The following is a 19949-nucleotide window of genomic DNA, read 5'->3' as shown; positions in this document are numbered from 1 at the left end:
AAAACACTTCAAACCAGTTTTCTTTCATCACCAATACCTACTGTAATAACGGTGCAGATGTGAGTTGTGCTGTAGGGCTTTTATTTTGAAGTCTGGTCTTTGAAAGATAATTTCCATACAGGCAGAAATGCCTACTAGCTGTCGTCCTTTTCTTCTTCTGAATATAGGCTATTTTTCATGTGGACAAGACAATCCTGTTTTGAATAATACATTGTTTCAGTAGCTGTTTGTTCATATGAAATGAGAAATGAATAAACCATCAGCACATACATGAAACACTGAACATATGTTAACGTCACAGTGTATGTTTTTAAACAGGAGTTTTCTACACTGTGCTACACCCCCTATATTCATATTGGTTTTGGTACATTACAATGAGTCTGTTATTGACTTTGTGATTTCCCACAGTTTGTTAAACAGTGCTTTAAATCGTCTCGTTCTGCAGCTTGGTGATGCTGTAAATAGAAAAACAACATTATTAATTTCTCAGCGTGGGTTCAGACCACAACTTGACACAGGGTTATTCTCTTTGTGCTTCCATCGCAATTAAACTCTAGCAAAGTGGTTTTTGACATTTTCCTCAAAAAGGCAGACTGTGTTGACTCATGGGTCTTCTCCAACAGACTATTCATCTCTGTTTTCAGAACTGTAGTTAAAAATCATTGACTTTGGGTTTGTGTGGATCACATCAATCCAGTAGAGATCATTGGATCACAAGTTCTTTCTGTGTTCAAACAAGTTTCTTTGTAAGTGCACGTCATTGGCCAGGTGGCTGCTCACATGGACTGACCCTCTACTTCCTACGTGTTCTCATTGGATCAAAGAGGTTATGCAATATGTCCAATATAGCCGAGAGAAGATAAGATGCTCTGAAATTGCAGATCAAGTGGAAGCAGAGAGTGTGATTCCTGTAATTACATTTCTCTCCTTTGGCATCATCATAAATTACTTTTATTAAGCGCCCCTGGACACAGTGTTCCTTTGTGAAATGTGCAGACAAAGACAAAAGAAAATGCAACTTGAACAAACCCAAACTTGAAAATAACTAAAATTCAAAAATATATTTAGATAAGGTCAGACTTGAGCACAAACTCTCTAACTCACAATGTATCAAGAACACAACCAAAAACAAAATAGCTACAGATCAAACCTGCTGGTCCTGCATAGAACTGAAGATTCACGGTTCCACAAGCTTGACGGTGTGGTGACCACTTGCACTTCAAACAGGGACAGTGGTGCACCTGTTGGACAAAGTTGTGGTGTTTGTACTTGTTTGTACAACAGTGGTAAAGCAATTGTGTGGAGAACATCATTAAGGTGCTTGAAAAGGTTTTGTATTGAGAAAAAACCTTTTGAAGCAACATTCTCCAACAAGAATCTTCAGCACTCCTTTACTGCACGTTCACACCAAAAGCTTCCAAAGAGGCATATTTTTAGCCGCTTTCATCGCTCTTCACGTGACCGACGTCTAAATTCGACCACGCTGGTCATTTAAAGCAGAAGTAAGCGGAATGTTTGTGTTAATATAAGTCTTAAATAGTTCTATCTTCCGAAAGCAATCACTTCTATAGAGTGTTTGGTCTGAAACACGGGTCTGTCAGTCACTCTGCTCTGCTGTAAGCCGAGGAGAAAACTTTCCTTGTATCCTACAACCTTTATCCAATGGAGAGAGAGAACGGCATAAAGGGGCGGTCCTCTCTGTGTGTGCAGCCAAGGGATGCGCGTGAATGTGGTGACGTAGGGACGAGGACTGGGGACAGGGGACTGCTAACTCCATCCGCTGACAAGAAGTTAGCCAAAACTAGCGGATCACTTACTTCTGCTTTAAAGGAGCTGAAGGACACCTCTATTCTGACTGGTTGCCGCCAAACCACGTCACAGCTAATTACCATACCAAGTTAACCGAGACTCAACTTCTCATCTGGTGATGCTTTGGAAGCTTTGAAAGCTTTGGAAGTGTGGCTGACGGCAGTTGACGCTTTGGTCGCTCAGGTCGCCGGGCTCCCATCGAAAAGGAATGACTTCCGGCGTTTTTGAAGCTTTGGAAGCTTTTGGTGTGAATGCACAGTTAGACTGAGGGACTATAGTCTGAGGTGTTTGAAGAACAAAGATTGAGCTTTGTCAAAGTGTGTACGGACATTCGAAAAAAGTAATCATTGACTTGTTGTTTCTTGTCCTACAGAGACATGCTGTGTTGCTGAATGGGTGACCAGCTCCCAGTCCCCTTGCAGACCCTGTGAAGCCCCCCTCCCTTCGCATCCTACAGGACAGGGTCCCCCAGCAGAGCGGCAGGGATGTACCAGGAGGTGGCTTTCCTAGCAGGCAGCACCGAGCACCAGTTCACCTCCTTCCACTTTAACCGCGTGGAGAACCCACAGGAGGTCACCTCCAAGAAGGGTGTGTATTACAAGCGGGCTCAGCTCCTGCTCCACCCTCAGCCCCGCCAACAGGATGGAGATGAGATCGGCCTGGCTGATGGAGCGGCTATTATCAATGTGGGGGGCATCAAGTACCGCATCCCCTGGTCGACGCTGGAGGAGTTCCCCTTATCAAGGCTGGGAAAGCTGCGCAGCTGCAGCAACGAGGCGGAGATCATGGACGTGTGCGACGACTACGACGGCAGCAGCAATGAGTATTTCTTCGACCGGAGCCCTTCGGCTTTCCGCACCATCGTCACTTTCTTGGCGGCAGGTAAGCTGCGTCTCCTGAGGGAGATGTGCGCCATGTCCTTCCAGGAGGAGCTGCTGTACTGGGGGGTGGAGGAGGACAACCTGGACTGGTGCTGCCTCAGGAAGCTGCGCCTCAGGCAGGAGGAGTACAAGGAGCAGCAGAGGTTGGAGGAAGAGGAGGCCGAGCTCACGTCGCCGCAGTCCTGCGAGGAGAGCCAGCAGACCGCCGCCGGGACGGGGTCGCAGGAGGAGACCCGCGTGGGGGGCTGCATGCGGAGACTGAGGGACATGGTGGAGAACCCCCACTCCGGCCTGCCAGGGAAGATCTTCGCCTGTCTGTCGGTGATATTTGTGGCCATCACTGCTGTGACGTTGTGTGTCAGCACCATGCCTGACCTCAGGGAGGAGGAGGAGAGGGTGAGTTCTCCTCGTCACTTCACTAATAACAGTTTTCTCAACTTTTCTTATCTGTAGATTGAATATAAATGATCAAAGTAGTCCAGACTTATTTCTATCATAGTTAATTTCTGGAACATCTTTTGAGTTATTGGATTTTTACGCAGCGGTACTGAGTACTGAGCCTCACAATCATTTCACAACCACAGTTAAACAAAGAAGCATAAAAGCATGTCTGACGTTTAAAATATGAGACAGGATCACATTTTAGAAAAACATTAAAGCAGAGAAATATAGTTTAATATCATGGATTATATTACAAGTCAAAGGGAAATGTAAAAATCTTTGTTCAAGAAATCCAACATTGGATCTTATAAACAGTCTCATTTGTGTGTAACTGTGGAACAAATATTAAAACCTCCATGTGCTGAACAGCTTTTTATGAAAAACACCATAGTTACGATTTCATACAACATAATTATGAAGGAAAGAAACCCCCAGTCTCAGGATTCCTGTTTTTCTTCTTTTTTTTTGTACCACAGCCTAAGGGATGTGTGTGCTTTACAGCTGCTACAGTCAAATTCAGATTATGTTGATGCAGCAGCCCACATACCGAGTCTTCCTGAGCTTTATTGTAAATCATTGTGACACAGACACAGAGGCGACGGCTCAGGGACAACCAGGCTTCCTTTCGGTTCGCTTGAATACCAGATTATTGTGTAGCTCCCCTCACTGCGGCAGGAGCACACATTCCTTCATAGCAACATGAGATCCATACTCCTCCATGTATGCGGTAATTGACAGCGCATGCGGAACATGAAAAGCCCATGCAGTCACATACCTTTAAATGAATGAATAGTGTTTGGATTTCGGGCTTCGGTTCCGTATTTTCAAAATCCCACAGATGTTTTTTCCCGCAAAGTTGGTTTTTACTTGACCTGCTTCCAAAAATGAATATGAAATAAGCTTAAATGAATGTGAAATAAGCTCATTATAGTTATGTAACACAATGATTATGCAAATTGTAGCCATGAAATCTTAATCCTTATAATTAAAGGCTTGTTTACCCAAACCTTATCTAGACCTGCTGACCACTGAGCAAAAAGGGGGCTGTAAATGGAGAATGTGCTTATTTACAGTGCACCATGTCGCGTTCCCTTTCGATGCTTAATTTAAACAGACAGATTTTAACTGCTCTGCTGTGCACGGCTTTTTATGATGCACTTTTGATGTCGCAGTCCAAAGATTCTGTGCATCTCACTATGAAGAACAAAACAAAACTCATTTCTTCTGTAGGGGATGTTCAGGAAAGACAGAGAGTTATTGTAGATGAGGAGGTCTCCATAAATCTGTTCTTTATGACCTAATAAAGATTGAGCATGAGCACGGTTAGCTTAGCTTAGCATAAAGACTGGTGGGTGGTCAAACAGTGGGAGTATCCAGGTCAAAACAAGTGTGGTTGGATGCGATAAATTGTGTGATACTGCTGCTAAAGTTAAAAACTGTTGTAGAACTTCAGTGAACACATGACATCACAGTGTCATATTTATATTCAGCTTAGTGTCAGTCCTCCATCTGTTCCTTATGCTCACATTTGCAGTGTTTACTACACAATGAAACTCTTCTCATTTACATGTTTTCTGTCTTTCTGTTGTTGAAAAATGGAACAACTTTGAAACAGTAACTGCAAAGTGGCTCATTTATATTACCACAATGTTACCTTACCAGCCATATCTAAGCTGTTGCTCTGCTTTTGAAATCCTTATTTTATAATGGCAACTCTGACAAAATGACATGAATACAACACATAACACTCAGATCAATCGATCAATTTTGAAACACAACAACAGACTGTCCTGTGATTTCACACTTGTGTATAAAATCATCACTGAGAGTGAAGGTAAGCAGCAACAGAACATCTTTGTTAGTTTGTTTGTTGAGTGCAGTCTCTGCCTCACTGCCACTTAATTAACAGAGTAGATACAGACTCCAAGACTTGTCTAAAAAGTTTGAGTTTGAATTGTTGCTAAAATTTCTCAGTCACTCACTCAAAAAAAAATACCAGTCAGCCGCTTCCAATGAACCACCATCTGATTCTTTATTTCCACACCATATGGATGGTGAATAGTGTTGAGGTAAAACAAGGAAAACAGTCAGAAATAGAGAGAATGTAAATGGAAAAATCAAGTCAATTTTGTGATTTTAACATGAGATTCATGCTATTTGAATTTTATGGTAATAGTTGTAATGAATAATGTGTGCAGCAAGAAACTATTTCCTATAAAAAGTAGCAAAGGCCTACTAAGAAAGTTGCCTTGAGGCTTATGAATGCATAATATCATCATGCAGTGATTTGCATAACCGTATGAGATTGTATTTTTAAAATGTGATTTCATGCGATCAACATTAATCTAATTATACCAATGAAATCCACCAACTTTTTATGTAGGATACAGTGCAGAACAATAAATTAACTTTTTTGAACTTGTAAATAAAAAAAACAGAGGATTTCCTCTGGCTAGTAGAGGATTAATGATTAATGGTTGTGTGGAACATAGATTACATTCACAGCTCATTTCAGGATGTTTCTTTGCTGAGTCATGGAAGAGCTTCAATGGCCAGTAGCTAATGTCCATCCAAGAAATGAATAAATGTGTTGGTTTCACGGTTTGGTTCCATTGTCCTGACAAGAACCAAAACCTGGACACACAGTGTCTGGCAGCACACAGTGTATGTCCTGCACAGAGGTTCTGTCTATGTATGCACAGTATGTGATAAAAGTCGGTGTGTTATGTTGATATTTGAACGTCAAGAAGGGGCATATGTTTTCACTTTATAGAGCAACAGGTTCAATGTTGTTATTGTTACCAGTTTGTAATACTACTTATTCTGGTTTCCTAAAATGGTTTCACCACATTACAGAAATAATTTATATTTTATAATGTCATGTTCTGTCCTGTCCCAGCTATATTATCCAGCCTGATATAAAAACATTATCATTACATCATACATCATGGGCAAGTGTCATTGGCTATGACACTGTTAGCTTCCTCCTTCCTTCATGAGGCACCTGTATACAAAAAAGCTGTGTTCATGGCATGCATGGTTTCAAGAGGTATGCTGGATGGGTAGTCCTGGTTTGGGTTTTGAACATAATTATGGACTCTCATGTCTGTTCTTCATGCACAGAGTCCATAAAGTCTCTCATTTCCTTTTTACAAAGCACAAGAAGTAAGCTGCTTCACCGAAAAAAGCTGAATTGTTCTTTCAACTGCATTATACCCCAAAGACTATATAATTATATGAGGTACAGTGTTCACAATTTAAAGAAAACATGCACAGAGCTGCTACAAATGATGATACTCATAACTCACAGTCTCTGGTCTCTAATTAGGGCTGAAAGTGAGAGAAGAGAACATCCACTTGTTGCTGTGTTTAGCTTTCATCTCACAGGAAGAGGAGTATTGCAACCTCAGGCTTTTGTTCGTACTTTTTTTTTTGTTGCTACGTGACAAGTAGGGAGAAAAAGCATATTAAAGCTGACAATGTCTTATCCTTGATCCTTTTCATGTCTGCATCTGCCCTGGAGACCTCACAAAACCTTTGGAGATCTTGGATCCAGATTGGGATAATTCAGCTCTTGAATGACATCAGCAGACCAGAGAATGAGTGGATGAGCCCTGAAGCTTCTCCCTCTGTCAGAGATGCTGTATGTCTTCATCAGCAGGCTGGGAGGGGTTTGTTAGTATAAAGTGAGTGAGCTTCAAAGGGGAAATCAATCAGGAAAACAAGGCGAATGAAAGCTGAACCGAGATACAGTAGGCTTTAGAAACATTAGTCTCACCTCCAATTAAGTGTCATCTGTCATTACATGCCTGTATGAATCTGCTGGTTTAATTATCATCAGGAGAGCAACAGGTATGATTAATGACGCACCGTGTTTCAAACTCTGGACAGCTGAAAACAGCCATCGTGGCACCAATTAACCACCAAGAGAAGCCTGAGTGTTGCTCCTCCTCCAACAGAACGTTAGGTAGTGGTGGTTCAATTAGGAGTGAGAAACCCAATATGAAGCAACGTTCAAACGCAATGGTTTATGGGTATAATGAGGTGGTCGTGTCATTCTTGAGAAACCTAGAATAACAAAATGAAGGGAGGCAAACCGCAGTCTGTCATTTCCTCATGTAGTGGCATGGCTGAAAACCAAAGTCCTTTCATGTGGCTTAAACTTTGCCCAGAAAGTATTGTGGCTGCACTTTTGGCTTTGACGACAAACACAGCAAAGACAAAAGTAAACTTACGCACAATGCCCTATGATTTCCTCCTGTTATGTTCCCAGAAGTGATGGTGTGCACTGAGGTGTCAGAGCTGTGGACTCTCTCCCCATCACCATGTTAGGAGAGGAGCCTATGTGGGCATTGCTTCCTGCATTGTTGTCATTCACGCTAATGTCAAGCGAGGTATTTATGTCGCTGAGCACTTAGACGGAAACTGGCTCAACTTGGTGAATTGCTTTTTCTAATTACCACGTCACTCCCACTCCTCTATTACAAAGAATCCTAATATCCATTAACTTTGATGGCCACCATTTACATCTGCATAGATCTATTAATGGAACTAGTGACATGATCATTTTATTAGATACCAGTTTCCAGATGATATGATGATAGATAATATGATATTTTGTATATTTTTCATGGATATGTTTTGGAAACATCAGTGTTTGAGATATGAAAGGAGCAGCAAGGCACTCCATATTAGAAAATAATGCTAACCAGTTGTTACATGATAGCACATTTAGGCCGCGTTCAGACTGCAGGCGAATCTGATTCAAATCAGTTTCCTTCTGAAATCTGATTTTTAGGGCTGACTGTCCACACTGTTTTCAGCAAGTGTCCAAATCGGATTTGGCTCTGTTCAGACTGGGCCACATTATTGACCGACCTGACATGTTGCTGTAGCAACGATGTCGGAGCGTTGTTTTTCGTCCTCTGTCCAAGGACTGATGTTCTCGACGTCTTCCATTGACTGCTCCATTCCGTTGATATCGCTCCACAACTTGAAATAGGCGGGCGGTCAGAGTGCGGTCTGGCGTGGCGTAGGGTGACGTCACAGACAGCCAAAACCGATCTGAGTGTTTGGAGCTGTTCAGACTGAGACGCATCTGTCCAAATGCGATTTGTGACTGTTTAGACTTCAAAAGAGCCATCCAGTTCCAATCTGGATTGGCTAAAAATCGGATTTTGAATTCTGAATGCAGCTTCACTATACTGTGACTGGACCAGCACTGAACACTGAAATGAATTGAAGTCATTTTCATCTCAACCTGGTTTCATATAAACAAGCTGTGGAGACATATTTTTCTTGTATTGTGTAGTGGATAAATTGTTAGCAAACACTTTCCATAAATTTAACAAATCCAAAGCAAAATTCCCTTCAGTCAACTCCCAGAGATATATATCTATCCTTTGCAGCTAAGGAACTATCTTGACAGTTAGTTTTTACTGTTGCTGGGCTAAGGATGTGTTATCAAACAGTTAGCCATCTTGTTGCACAAGGAACACACACAAAATGTTGCGTTGTATATCTGCATCGACTATCTGTAGCTTTATTTTGGTCTTTACCAGACTTTAAGGAAATTAAAGTCACTATCTTCATATTAACTGGTATCAGTAGTTGTATCAAGTTGTGGGTGATCTTTTTTTGGTTTGTTTTATTGTTGTTGTTGTTGTTTTTGTCAAACTGCCTGTAAACTAGCTTGTTGACAGTGATGACAATTAACCTAAGCAGTAAAGCTGTGGGATCGAAAACCAAAACAATTAATTAGAAGACACTAAACCGGGCCACAGAGGGAATCTGTCACCTGACTCTCTGAAAAACCACATGAACTTCATACTGTATGTGATTTTTCACATGGGGAACATGTGGTTTTAGCCCAATTTTATGTGAATCTCATGTGAACCCATTTTCCACATGTAGTAACATGTTTTACACGTGTGATCTATATGGTAACACATGTGGAAACATGTTACCACACGTTACCACATGGTTCACATGTGAATCACATAAAATTGGGCCAAAACCACATGTGAAAAATCACATGTGAAGTTCATGTGGTTTTTCTGTAGTGGCTGTGACCCCTTTCACAAACAATAACCATGACATATAGAAACAATGATTTCAGCCTATCTTTATTTACTCTATTGGAATACTTGCCAAAAATCTGATGCACAAAGCATCTCAACATTTTTATTTGCCAAGTCCTGCCATGAAGCTGCTACAAATGTTGATTCTATTATAAATCAAATTGCGCTGTGAGGAACCAGTGCGATGCAACCTAAACCCAGGGAGCGGCCTCTTAACTGCACTTGGTCACTTGAGCCGGAGGAGAGAGTTCAGGCAGAAACCAGAAGTTTTTAAGGAGCTGCCCGCGATGGAAAGCACTTAGCCTGTCTGTCTAACATAATGTGGCTCTTAGAGAAGCATACAGTGGCTGAGAGAGCTTCATCTCTCTCTCTCTCTCTCTCTCTCTCTCTCTCTCTCTCTCTCTCTCTCTCTCTCTCTCTCTCTCAACCACACAAGCAAAAAAAAAAACTAAATAAATCAAAGGAAGCTATATTGCATTTCACATTTTATGGTCCCTCGTCCTCACTCTCTGGATGAATAGGGGATTAAACATCTCAAGTGTTTTGTCGATTTCTTCCCTCAGAATTGCTTACTCTGTTCACATAAGCATCTTTGGAAACTGTGTTCTTGTCCCATTTATCTCCTGCTAGAGCCCCAGCTATGGATCTAACCTTTCAGTGACTCTGCTCATGCCTCACAGCCCCAAACACTCCATTCTGATGTAAATCCCAGCCACTGTAAAGTACACCGCTACCACGGCCATATATCATCACAAGGGACTGGGGAGCCAGAGCTCAGAGGGCGTGGACTGATGCAAGAGAAATATGTGCAAATATAAGAAAATAGTCTAGATAATTTTGTCTTCGTCTGTGCTGAAAAGAGGACGCGCAGTCATCCCTCCTGACTGTGAGTTAGACAAACGACTGCTCATGCTCAGAGAAACGTGCAATCCATCATGGCAGTGATAATTTGTTCTTCTCGTCCAGTGTTTGGCAAATAATTCTGAGTGATTTCTTATCTACAGTATAACTGTAAACCCCATTGGAGTAATACTATGTCTAATGCATGAACTCTATAGCAAACTCTCTGCCTTGTCAACTTCATTAATTATGTAATGTATTAGAAATGTAAATAAACATCTAGGACTTTACAAACCCATAAACTAATGTAATGATCTGTATAGATTTTCATAAAAATGCATGCAAAATAAAAACAGGCAAATATAAGCCTATCACAAATTGAAACAATTTCATACAATGATGTATACTATTATGTCATGGTACTATTATGCTATTATGTCATAGTACTAAGATGTTTGTTTATGCTTATATTTTAGACATATGGTATATGTAAGGGATAATGTATAGTTCGGAGGTTGTTATGGAGAAATAAACCCTGACAGGTTGTATGGAACGACCAACTATACATTATCCCGCTTAGAACATGGCCTACGAGTAAAATAATTAATTTGAAACATAATGTTGATCAAAATACGACTTTCATCGATTTATAATTGCATCATTTAGCAAATCTGCAAGACTGGTCACGTCCGCTATTTTGCTGAGCCTCCTCCCGGTCATGCATTTGAAGCCTTTGATAATCAATCAGTGGATCAATGGATAACCATACATAGGCTCTGATGCAGGTTTGGTTACCTGCCACGATGTGGAAGCCTCCACTCTCCTTGTAACAAGCTACAAGTCATTAACATCATAGTACCGAAGCTGTTTAATGACGATAAAAATGAAACATAAGGTAAAGTTTCTCTTTACTGTAAGCTGGTAATGTTTTGATTCACTGATTGATGAGTGATTGCTCCTCCAGTCGGCCGTTGCTATGGAGTCCCTAGCAACGGTCCGCTCAGCGGTGGTCTATCGAGAAATAAACACCGCAGAATTTTGGTGATTGACCAATCAGAATCGAGTATTCAAGAGAGCCGTGTTCTAAGAATATATATCTATCTCAAAGCCTGTATATATCATTTTTTTTTATGAGCTCGCGCATCTTAACTCATTGAGTACCACGCTCCTTTCCAAAGTTTTAGTCAAGTGTACCAGCCATTTTTTACGATTTTTGTAGAGCCACAGCATATTCTATATTATTTCCACCAACACATACTGTGGCTCATTTGAAAAGTGAAACTTTCTGCTTCAAATGGCCACAAACTGTTTGTTTCTACGTGCCTCCGTTCCTGAGAAAACTCAAGCTAAACATGGCTGGGTTTCACCAAAATACCTGCTTTTTTTCTAGAAAAGGAGATAGATCGTCTTTTATGAAAGGTGCTCTGTTTGTGATGCTCTGTTTGTGTCTGTCGCTCTTCTGACACTCACATTTCTGGATCAAAGGGCTCGTGTAAGATAAATATACAACAATATTGTTCTATGCACAAAACCACCATCGGGGGGGGGGGGCAATAAACAACAATAACACAGACGCACCCTGCCGTGTCACAGCCTCTTGCCGCGGAATGTGATGGTCTCTGGGCCACAGCAGGTCGGGAACACCGGTCCCACCGGTGGTCGCGGTCCTTCTATGGTACGGGTCGGTGCCGGCCTGCTTTGGCCCAGAGACCATCACATTTTACCGCGGGAGGACCTTGGGGAGGACACGGTGTTGCTCCAGATGAAGACCGGGTGGGACTGTCGGCTGAGAGCTTCCTGTTCGGCTCCGAGCTGCTGGAGCAGCAACCACTGGTTGGCAACCACTGCTGTATATATTGATATTGAAGGTCCAAAAGTCTGAGAACAGCTTGTCATATTCGAAGGTATATAAAAATAAATAAATATATACAATATATGTAACAGATGTGCACTCACTCCACCCATAAAGGCTGTGCTAACCAGCTTGCCGAGCAGTTGTGAACCTCTTGGCGAAGAGGTTAGCATCGTCGCCTGCTGTGCAGGAGACTAGGGTTCGAACCCCACCTAGGGCAGGCCGTGAGAAACACAACGCAGAGGGCCAGATCGACATTGGCTACATACTATATAGTATATCAGAGCAGACGGTGCAATGTCTGCACTGTCTATATATATATACGAAAAAAATTCAATCTTCTCCATATTCCTTCACTATGGACCTCTATAATGCATTGGCCCCGGTGCGATTGCACTGTCTGTTCCGATGCCCCTGGTGATGTGTTAAAAGGTCAATGTGAGTGATAGAAAAGTGACTCAAGAGTCAGCAACGTGTTTCTGAGTTTCTTAGTGACAGAAAATATTTAATGCAGTATGTGCTTGTTAAAGCAGATATCACCGGCACGGCCGTTTCGGCTAATGCTGTGTTCAAGGCAGGCTTTTGAAACCGTAAGTTACAGCTTCAAGTCACAACTACGACTTGGTAGCGTTCCAGGTAACCCGTAGCTCGTGTTTTTACCGTCCTGTTGTCTGTGAAAGTTCCCTATAACGGCCACTCGTAACTTCCGACCCGTGAACTCGTACCAGATCGAACTGGTATGACTTCACAGGAAGGAAAAACACAAAGTACGAGTTTCCTTGAACGCACCATGAGTTAGCAGCCCCCGCCCTTGTCAGGCATCAATTGGTCCTCGTGCTGCGTCACCACATTCACGCGCATCCCTTGGCTGCACACACAGCCCTTCATGCCGTTCTCTCCCCTCATTGGATAACACTTGTATCCCACAAGGAAAATTTTCTCCTCGGGTTACAGCAGAGCAGAGTGACGGAGAGACTCGTGTTTAGGCTGAAATACTTCATGTAAGTGATTGCTGACGGAAAATAGGACTATTTAGGACTTATATTAACAAAAACATTCCACTGATATCTGCTTTAATGCAGGCTTTTGGAGGCTAAAAATTACAGAGGTGAAAGAGATCCGAGCTTCTCCATTGTACTGCCATACACCAACAGTCCACGTGAAGCTTTGTCTTTGTGGTGAATACTTTTTTTAAACCATTGCTCTGATTTCTGCACCACTGCCTTTAAATTCAAACTCTGGTTTTACCAACAGCTGTGGCTAGATCCAAGCTTTAACCACCACTGTTTCTTAGCTTTCCTCCACAGTACTTACAGTACTGTAGCAGGCTGGTGCACTGCCATTTGGAACCAAGATTAATTGAGGAACTACAAAAACTGAGGGCGAAAGAGGTTAAATTATGTCTTTCCTCTGCCTTTTCGATACTTACTGCAAACAGGAAAACGCTCCAGTTGTGCCTACACTAATTGCTCCTCCCTGCGGGGCTGCAGGCACACCCAGCTGAACAGCCTCTCAACACATGAAGAGGGATTGACTTCTAGAAAATGCCTCTCTGGTTACCACTGAAACATTTGCATTAGTAAACATTTTCAGCTAAAGTAGCTCGCCATTAACTGAAACAATGTCCAGTAATGCCCAGTATTTTTTAAAGATTCCCAACATAACCACAAAGGAAGCACTTTGCCGTGTGGAATAGATGAAGGATATTGACCGATGATTCTCCGGGGACGTGAGGGTACAGTGGTGCCAAAATCTAATCAGAACATGAGGAGAGGAGTTCAGGCCCAAGAGACTGAGCTTGCAAACACGCAGTCCAAACACTCTGCTGTGGTGGAATATTGCCTGAAATGTGTTTTTTATTATTATTATTACTACAGCCATTCCTTTTAGACAATTCAGTTGCATTACTCTCGCTCATAAATGCTGCAAATAAAGTTTGTCTAATTGCAACAGTGGTAAAAGAGTCTTGCTACAGTAAATCACCCGGTGCAACCATATAAAGACATAAAGAATCAAACCTCTGTGCTGACACCAGATCACTGCTGCTCATTAGATGTGCTGTCTTCATTTGCATTGCTTCCTGCTCCATCAGTCATAGCAGTGTATTTTAACATAGAGGGGGGAGCAGAGAGAGTGTGAGCGCACAGTTGTCAGACAACAGACGTCAATATCGATGGCACTTAAGATTAGGTTAGATTAGATGGAACTGTAACGACTCCCAAGGGGGATTGGGGTTGTCACAGCAGCAGACAGCAGGATATAAATAACAGTGTATGTTCATACAGTGTACAGTAGACAGTTTTTGTACTGTAGGTTGAAGCGGACGGCCGGCTATTCAGGTTTACTATTATCAGGCAAACAGATGGAACACTGCATTATGTGCATAAGTGCAAATACACAGTGCAAGCTATTCGCAAAACAATTCTGTAAAGCTTGCATGTACCTTTTAAGGCTGAATGTGTGTTATTTCACAGAGGGAAAAGCACACACTGTACTGTATATGATGGAGAAGGATTATAGGTTTAAAGAAATAAAAATATTTCTTATCCACCAAAGTGGTGAAGCCAAAGACCGTAAAATTCTCTTGCTCTCCCCTAAGAACTGTCTGTAAATACTTATTGACAAGCAGCAAATCTGCCTGGGTTGACGCCAGCGCTGTGTGTGAGTTATGGCAGTTTACAGACTATTGAAAATGAATAAATTTCCTAAATGATTAAAGAGTTTCATCAGTCTCTGTGACTCCAATGTGGCTCAGACTGCTTTTTCTTCAAAGATTATGTTTATTAAATCGTTTAAGAAGTTCCAGACAAAGTTTTAATGAATACATAATTAATGAATCTGAGTTTGAGTGGAATAGTTTGTGTGTTAATCAAGATTCAGCCAATTCATACACAAAGCTTGGGCGTCCATTTTGAAAATTTTTTTTTATTACTAATAAGTTGTTGTTTGTTCTGTTTGAGATATGATTACACTGACCTCAGGTCACTACACTGTTGACTTAGAGGGGAACATTGCTTTTATTTGTGTATAATTTGTGTGAAATTGCTTCTACCTGGCCCCATTTCTTGCTTTGATGGGTTCCTCTGATTCATCCTGCCCCTCAGATTTGCTGTTTTGCTCCACTTTCTCTGGCATCTTAGTTTACTTGCAATCATCTCAAAGCCGGCGTTCAGCCTCACAGATTTGAAATTGAATGAATTACATTTTCAGGATGTAAGTGGCCTATAAGGTCCGTCAGTGTTCAGATGTGCGGAAGAAGACGGCATGAGGCCACGTGCTGATGGGTTAAGCAAGCACTGATGGATATTGAATATATCGTTAACTGTGGGGAGCAGGAGCGTTTCCCATCATGCACTGGGTCAGTGGCAGGGTGTACTGTACCAGGGAAAGGTCGTCAGTCTGCCACAGAGCTAAAAATAGACAGTAATTCCTATGGGCTATTTTCCAATGGGCCTAAACTGCAGTGGGTCCATCAATGACCACAACTGTGCCTGTGGTCATTCAGTCAGGTTGTTGTGTTGCTTCCTTAGCAACCAGATGTTCATTAAGTGTTCCTTTTAGCTTTGGAGAATCATCATGTTTCATATCATGATTATGTTGATCGTAACCCACTGACAGAGAAATACCCGTGATCCAGAGAACAAAACTCTTTAACACGGATGGGGAAGTATGTTTAGATGTTGCCATGCCAACACACTCAATTAAAATGATGACCATTGACCATATTCACGTCGCCATCTTACCTTACATCATCACTTGGGGTGGGTGATTTGAATACGTTAGCCGGCATTTAGTAATATTGGTATGAAACCCTTGCTAATGTAAGATAGGAAAGCAGTAAAACTGTGGATAGTCAACGCACAACAAAGATACATTTCACGTTATTCAAACCCGGAAGACGCTAACAAGCTTGTATTTTTAGCCGATATCAGATGTTGTGGTGAACACCGAAACGTTAAATAGCTCAACGATTATGTGACGGCGTTGAGTCTTCCCACCCCGAGTGATGAGGTTTAGCAAAGATGTCGACGCTGTGAATATGGCTAATGATGAACATGCTAAGATTCAGTATTTCATTATTGTCATGGTTGTGTTTGGCCCACAGTTATGCTGTGACTGGTAGCTACATCCCACTCATCCACTGTGTGGGAGACAGCCACGCACACTTCCTGAGGAAGAGCTCTGGGAAGGTGTGTGTGTGTGTGTGTGTGTGTGTGTGTGTGTGCGTGTGTGTGTGTGTGTACTCTGCCTGTAAAATGATGAGATAATAGTGATAATGCTAATAGTTATGGAGATGACACCAACGATAATAGCCATGAAAACAGAAAGAATACAATTAATTCTACATAAACATCACACCAGTAACAAAAATAACAATTAAATCTTCAACATCTTCCACAAATTGTTGTGAGTAGGTAGAGTGGAAGAGGGGAGGGCTTAGGAGGTAAATTTGCTAAATTTGAATGCTAATTATAATCTAACGTCTTAACACAAGTCTTAACCCTCAAAAAGCCCTTTGAAAAAGTGAGGACCGGCCAAAATGTCCTCACTTCCCAAAAATGTCCTCAGTCTGTTGGTTAAGAACTTGTTCCGGTCCTCACAATGTAGCATGTACAAGAACACACACACACACACACACACACACACACACACACACACAATCTAAATAGACCATTTTAATTTTTTACTTTTCTTCTTCTTTTCTCTCCCTCTTTTTCTCTCCTTTCTCTTTTTGCTTTTTCTAGTTTAGTCTAGTCTAGTATTTTGTGTTATGTTGTTGTCATTTTCTTGTTGTCGTTGTCATTTTCTTGTTGGTATAAATAAATAAAAAAATAAAAGATTATAATTAGGTTTAAATTAGGTTTAGAGTAATGGTTAAGTTTGGGCATTTGTTTTGGATGGTTAAGTTTAGGGTAAAGGGCTAGGGAATACATTATGTCAATGACATGTCCTCACAAAGATATATTTACAAGGATGTGTGTGTGTGTGTGTGTGTGTGTGTGTGTGTGTGTGTGTGTGTGTGTGTGTGTGTGTGTGTGCGCGTGCGTGTGTTTCAGTTTACTGGAGGTGGGGCAGATAACCAGAGGTGCATTTGCCAAACAAGCCTGTTAGTCATCATTGAAGCCTTCTCTCTTGTAAAACTAAGACATAACACACTCATTTAAAAGGCATAAATCTCCATAATTCTCAGCTCTTTCTGTGAGTTGTTGAGTTTGTTTTTAAATGTGAATTTGCCCTTGCCCCTTGTCACTGCCTGGGGGGGGGGGGGGGTAACACCCACAACAGCTGCAGTTATGATCAGGGAACAAAATTAGATAAGGACTTGGCGGACCACAAAGATGTGAACACTCTCGACTCATAGGTCTTTATTTAAACTGTTTGGGGACACTTGTCATTGTTTATAATGATGTCAAGTAAAATGCCACAATAAATAAATAATGTAAGCTGATGTAAAGTAAAGAATCAAGGGGGACCAACAAACTATTTCAGTTAATTAATGAAAGTGCTTTGTGACAGTCTCAGGTTGATGGCCCCAAAGTTGTTTTTCCAAGCTCAGTGTGCAGTCCTTGTTTAATGTGGTCCAGTTGACCAAACTAACATGGATGTAAGGTATGCTGGCAGTTTTTTTTTTTTTAAAGAAGGGCTTTGTGAGTAATTACTGTAATATGGAAACCAACCATCAGAGAGAGAGGTCGGACCACTGGGTTTTAGCTTGTGTACAGATCCATAATACTAATTAAAAGTTTTGTTGTTGTTTGTCCTGATTTACACACCAAGGTATTTGGGTTAGTGTTGGCACCACTTTTAGTGGTTATGAGGAGATTATTTAAAGCCCCAGTGTGTAACTTCTCTTGTTGTCTATTCACAAAAATCAATTATTTTTGTTCAAAAGTACATGTTCATTAATTAGTCATTACCACCTAACAAACTGACGTGTTCTGGTAAGCTTGGAATTTGCCATCATATAGGCTAATAGCTAACTATTTTTATATGCTGCATTTTATTTTAACTTGATTTATATTTGAGAAAGTGAAAGTATATAGTTGTTTAAGATTGTATGTGGTGTTTTTAATCATAATGTTAAAAACAATAATGATTAGTTAAAAAAATATCAATTACTAGACATTTCAGGCGACCCCATTTGAAATCCAGATGACCCAACGTGGGGTCCCAAACTCAAGGTTGAATAACACTGCTTTAAACTGCTATTTGTGGCTGTTGAGAAAAGCATATCTTGAGATTTGTCAGCATTTAAAGCTGAATTGTGGTTATTGGGATAAACATCTAGATAAGTAAAACAGAGCTGGAGAGATACTATGTCACACTATATGGGATCTGCAGTGCAATATACAATATTAGAACACGGCTCTCTTGAATACTCGATTCTGATTGGTCAATCACCAATATTCTGCGGTGTTTATTTCTCGATAGACCACCGCTGAGCCAGAGCGATAGATATAACAGCGGACCGTTGCTAGGGACTCCATAGCAACGGCCGACTCTGCATGTCCGGTCACGGCCGCTGTTTTGCTGAGCCTCCTCCCGTTCGTGCATTTGAAGCCTTTGATAATCAAACAGTGGATCGATGGATTACCATACACGTTACGTGTATTTTGTGTAGTCCTATCTGTCATAAACAAGAGATTATGGGGTGCGTTTGTGTCGCGGAGCTACAGAGAGGAGAGGAGAGGAGCTGTGACACGGTCAGAGGTTCTGATGCAAGTTTACTTTTCAGCCACGATGTGGAAATAACTTAGGAGCCTCCACTCTCCCTGTAACAGGTTACAAGTCGTTTATCTAACATCACTATTAGTCCGAAGCTATTTAATGACGGTAAAAATGAAACATAAAGTAAATATCCTGCATAGTTTCTCTTTTCTGTGCTGCGCTGGTCAGAGCGGCGTCCCGAGCAACGGTCTAATTTTACATGAATAAAATCTCTTTTTATCATTATTTTGTGTTACATTATTGAATGATTTAGTTGTAGGCCGTGTTCTAAGCGGGATAATGTATAGTTGGTCGGTTGTTATGGAGAAATAAACCCCTTCAGGTTGTATGGAACCCCTCCGCTTCGCGTCGGGGTTCCATACAACCTGTCGGGGTTTATTTCTCCATAACAACCTCCGAACTATACATTATCCCTTATGTATCATCTGCATAACGTTTGATATTACATCCAGTTGCAGAATAAAAAAACAATATGGAAAGAGTAAAAAGGGCAGGTGTGAGACTGTTTGTCAGGATGTGAGAGATAAAACCTGCAGGTCCCTGCTCTGCCATTATAAATACATAGGTGAGGTGATTATCAGTGTGTTTTGGAAGGATGCAGAAGAAGTGTTTGGAACAAAGGTACACAGACTAGTGAGAGAAAACAAACTGATACAAACAAGTGATACAACGGTGACAGTTTTGCTTGTTCAGATGTGTTTTCAAACTTTCCTCAGGCTTCAGGATCAAGTGTGTCTATCAACTTCCACACATCTGAAATCTGGTGGTAGCACAGAGAAGACAGGAGTAAGACAAGCTATATGCCTTTACTTCAGCAGTAGCAAGCACAAGATGTTTGTAATGGAGGCCCTTTCATACCTTACCCTTCTGATTCCAGTCTGTTTAAATATTTACTGAACACAACTTGCCTCCAGCAGCTCATCGCTTCATGTGCGAGGAGAACATCCAATTACATCAGCGACAGAAAAAGGCTTTCTACTTCTTTTACTGTTTTATTTAAACATTTAAGACACAGGTGCCGAAGCTGAAACCTTGACTTAGTGGTTATAGAATACTCCATCTGCCATTTAATGGTGTGATCAGTAGGCCTACTGTTCATGCTTAAAGAGGCTTCATACACAGTCGTGTTATTGTTCTGTAAGAGTCTTGTTGTGTGCATTAATGTGGTTTCTGAAATATGACAACAGAAACCAAGTGGAGCTCAAGTGATGTGCACAAACAAGAGGGGGTAAGTAAATCAATTAAAAACCTCTGTGTTTTCCAAAACAAACCCATCTGCCTGTTGGTTGAATCACACCCACTCCGACTCATACGCGG

At 41.4% G+C, this 19949-nt stretch overlaps 1 protein-coding gene across 2 annotated transcripts in view; it reads left to right on the top strand.

Annotated features, from left to right (window-relative positions):
- The window catches only part of kcng2 (potassium voltage-gated channel, subfamily G, member 2), a 35245-nt gene that overhangs the window by 7703 nt on the left and 7593 nt on the right, over positions 1-19949 (top strand). For both annotated transcript variants that reach the window (XM_085792009.1, XM_085792008.1), the window contains exon 2: positions 2183-3086. In XM_085792009.1, coding sequence (XP_085648135.1) covers positions 2295-3086 — 792 coding nt within the window. In that variant the 5' untranslated portion in view covers positions 2183-2294. The remainder of the gene's footprint in view (positions 1-2182; positions 3087-19949) is intronic.

This window comes from Trachurus japonicus, chromosome 11 (assembly GCF_045865225.1).
Source record: "Trachurus japonicus isolate A0001 chromosome 11, Traja_1.0".
NCBI lineage: Eukaryota > Metazoa > Chordata > Actinopteri > Carangiformes > Carangidae > Trachurus > Trachurus japonicus.
The sequence above is the reverse complement of the archived record's forward strand: the minus strand, read 5'-3'. Positions and strand labels throughout refer to the sequence as shown.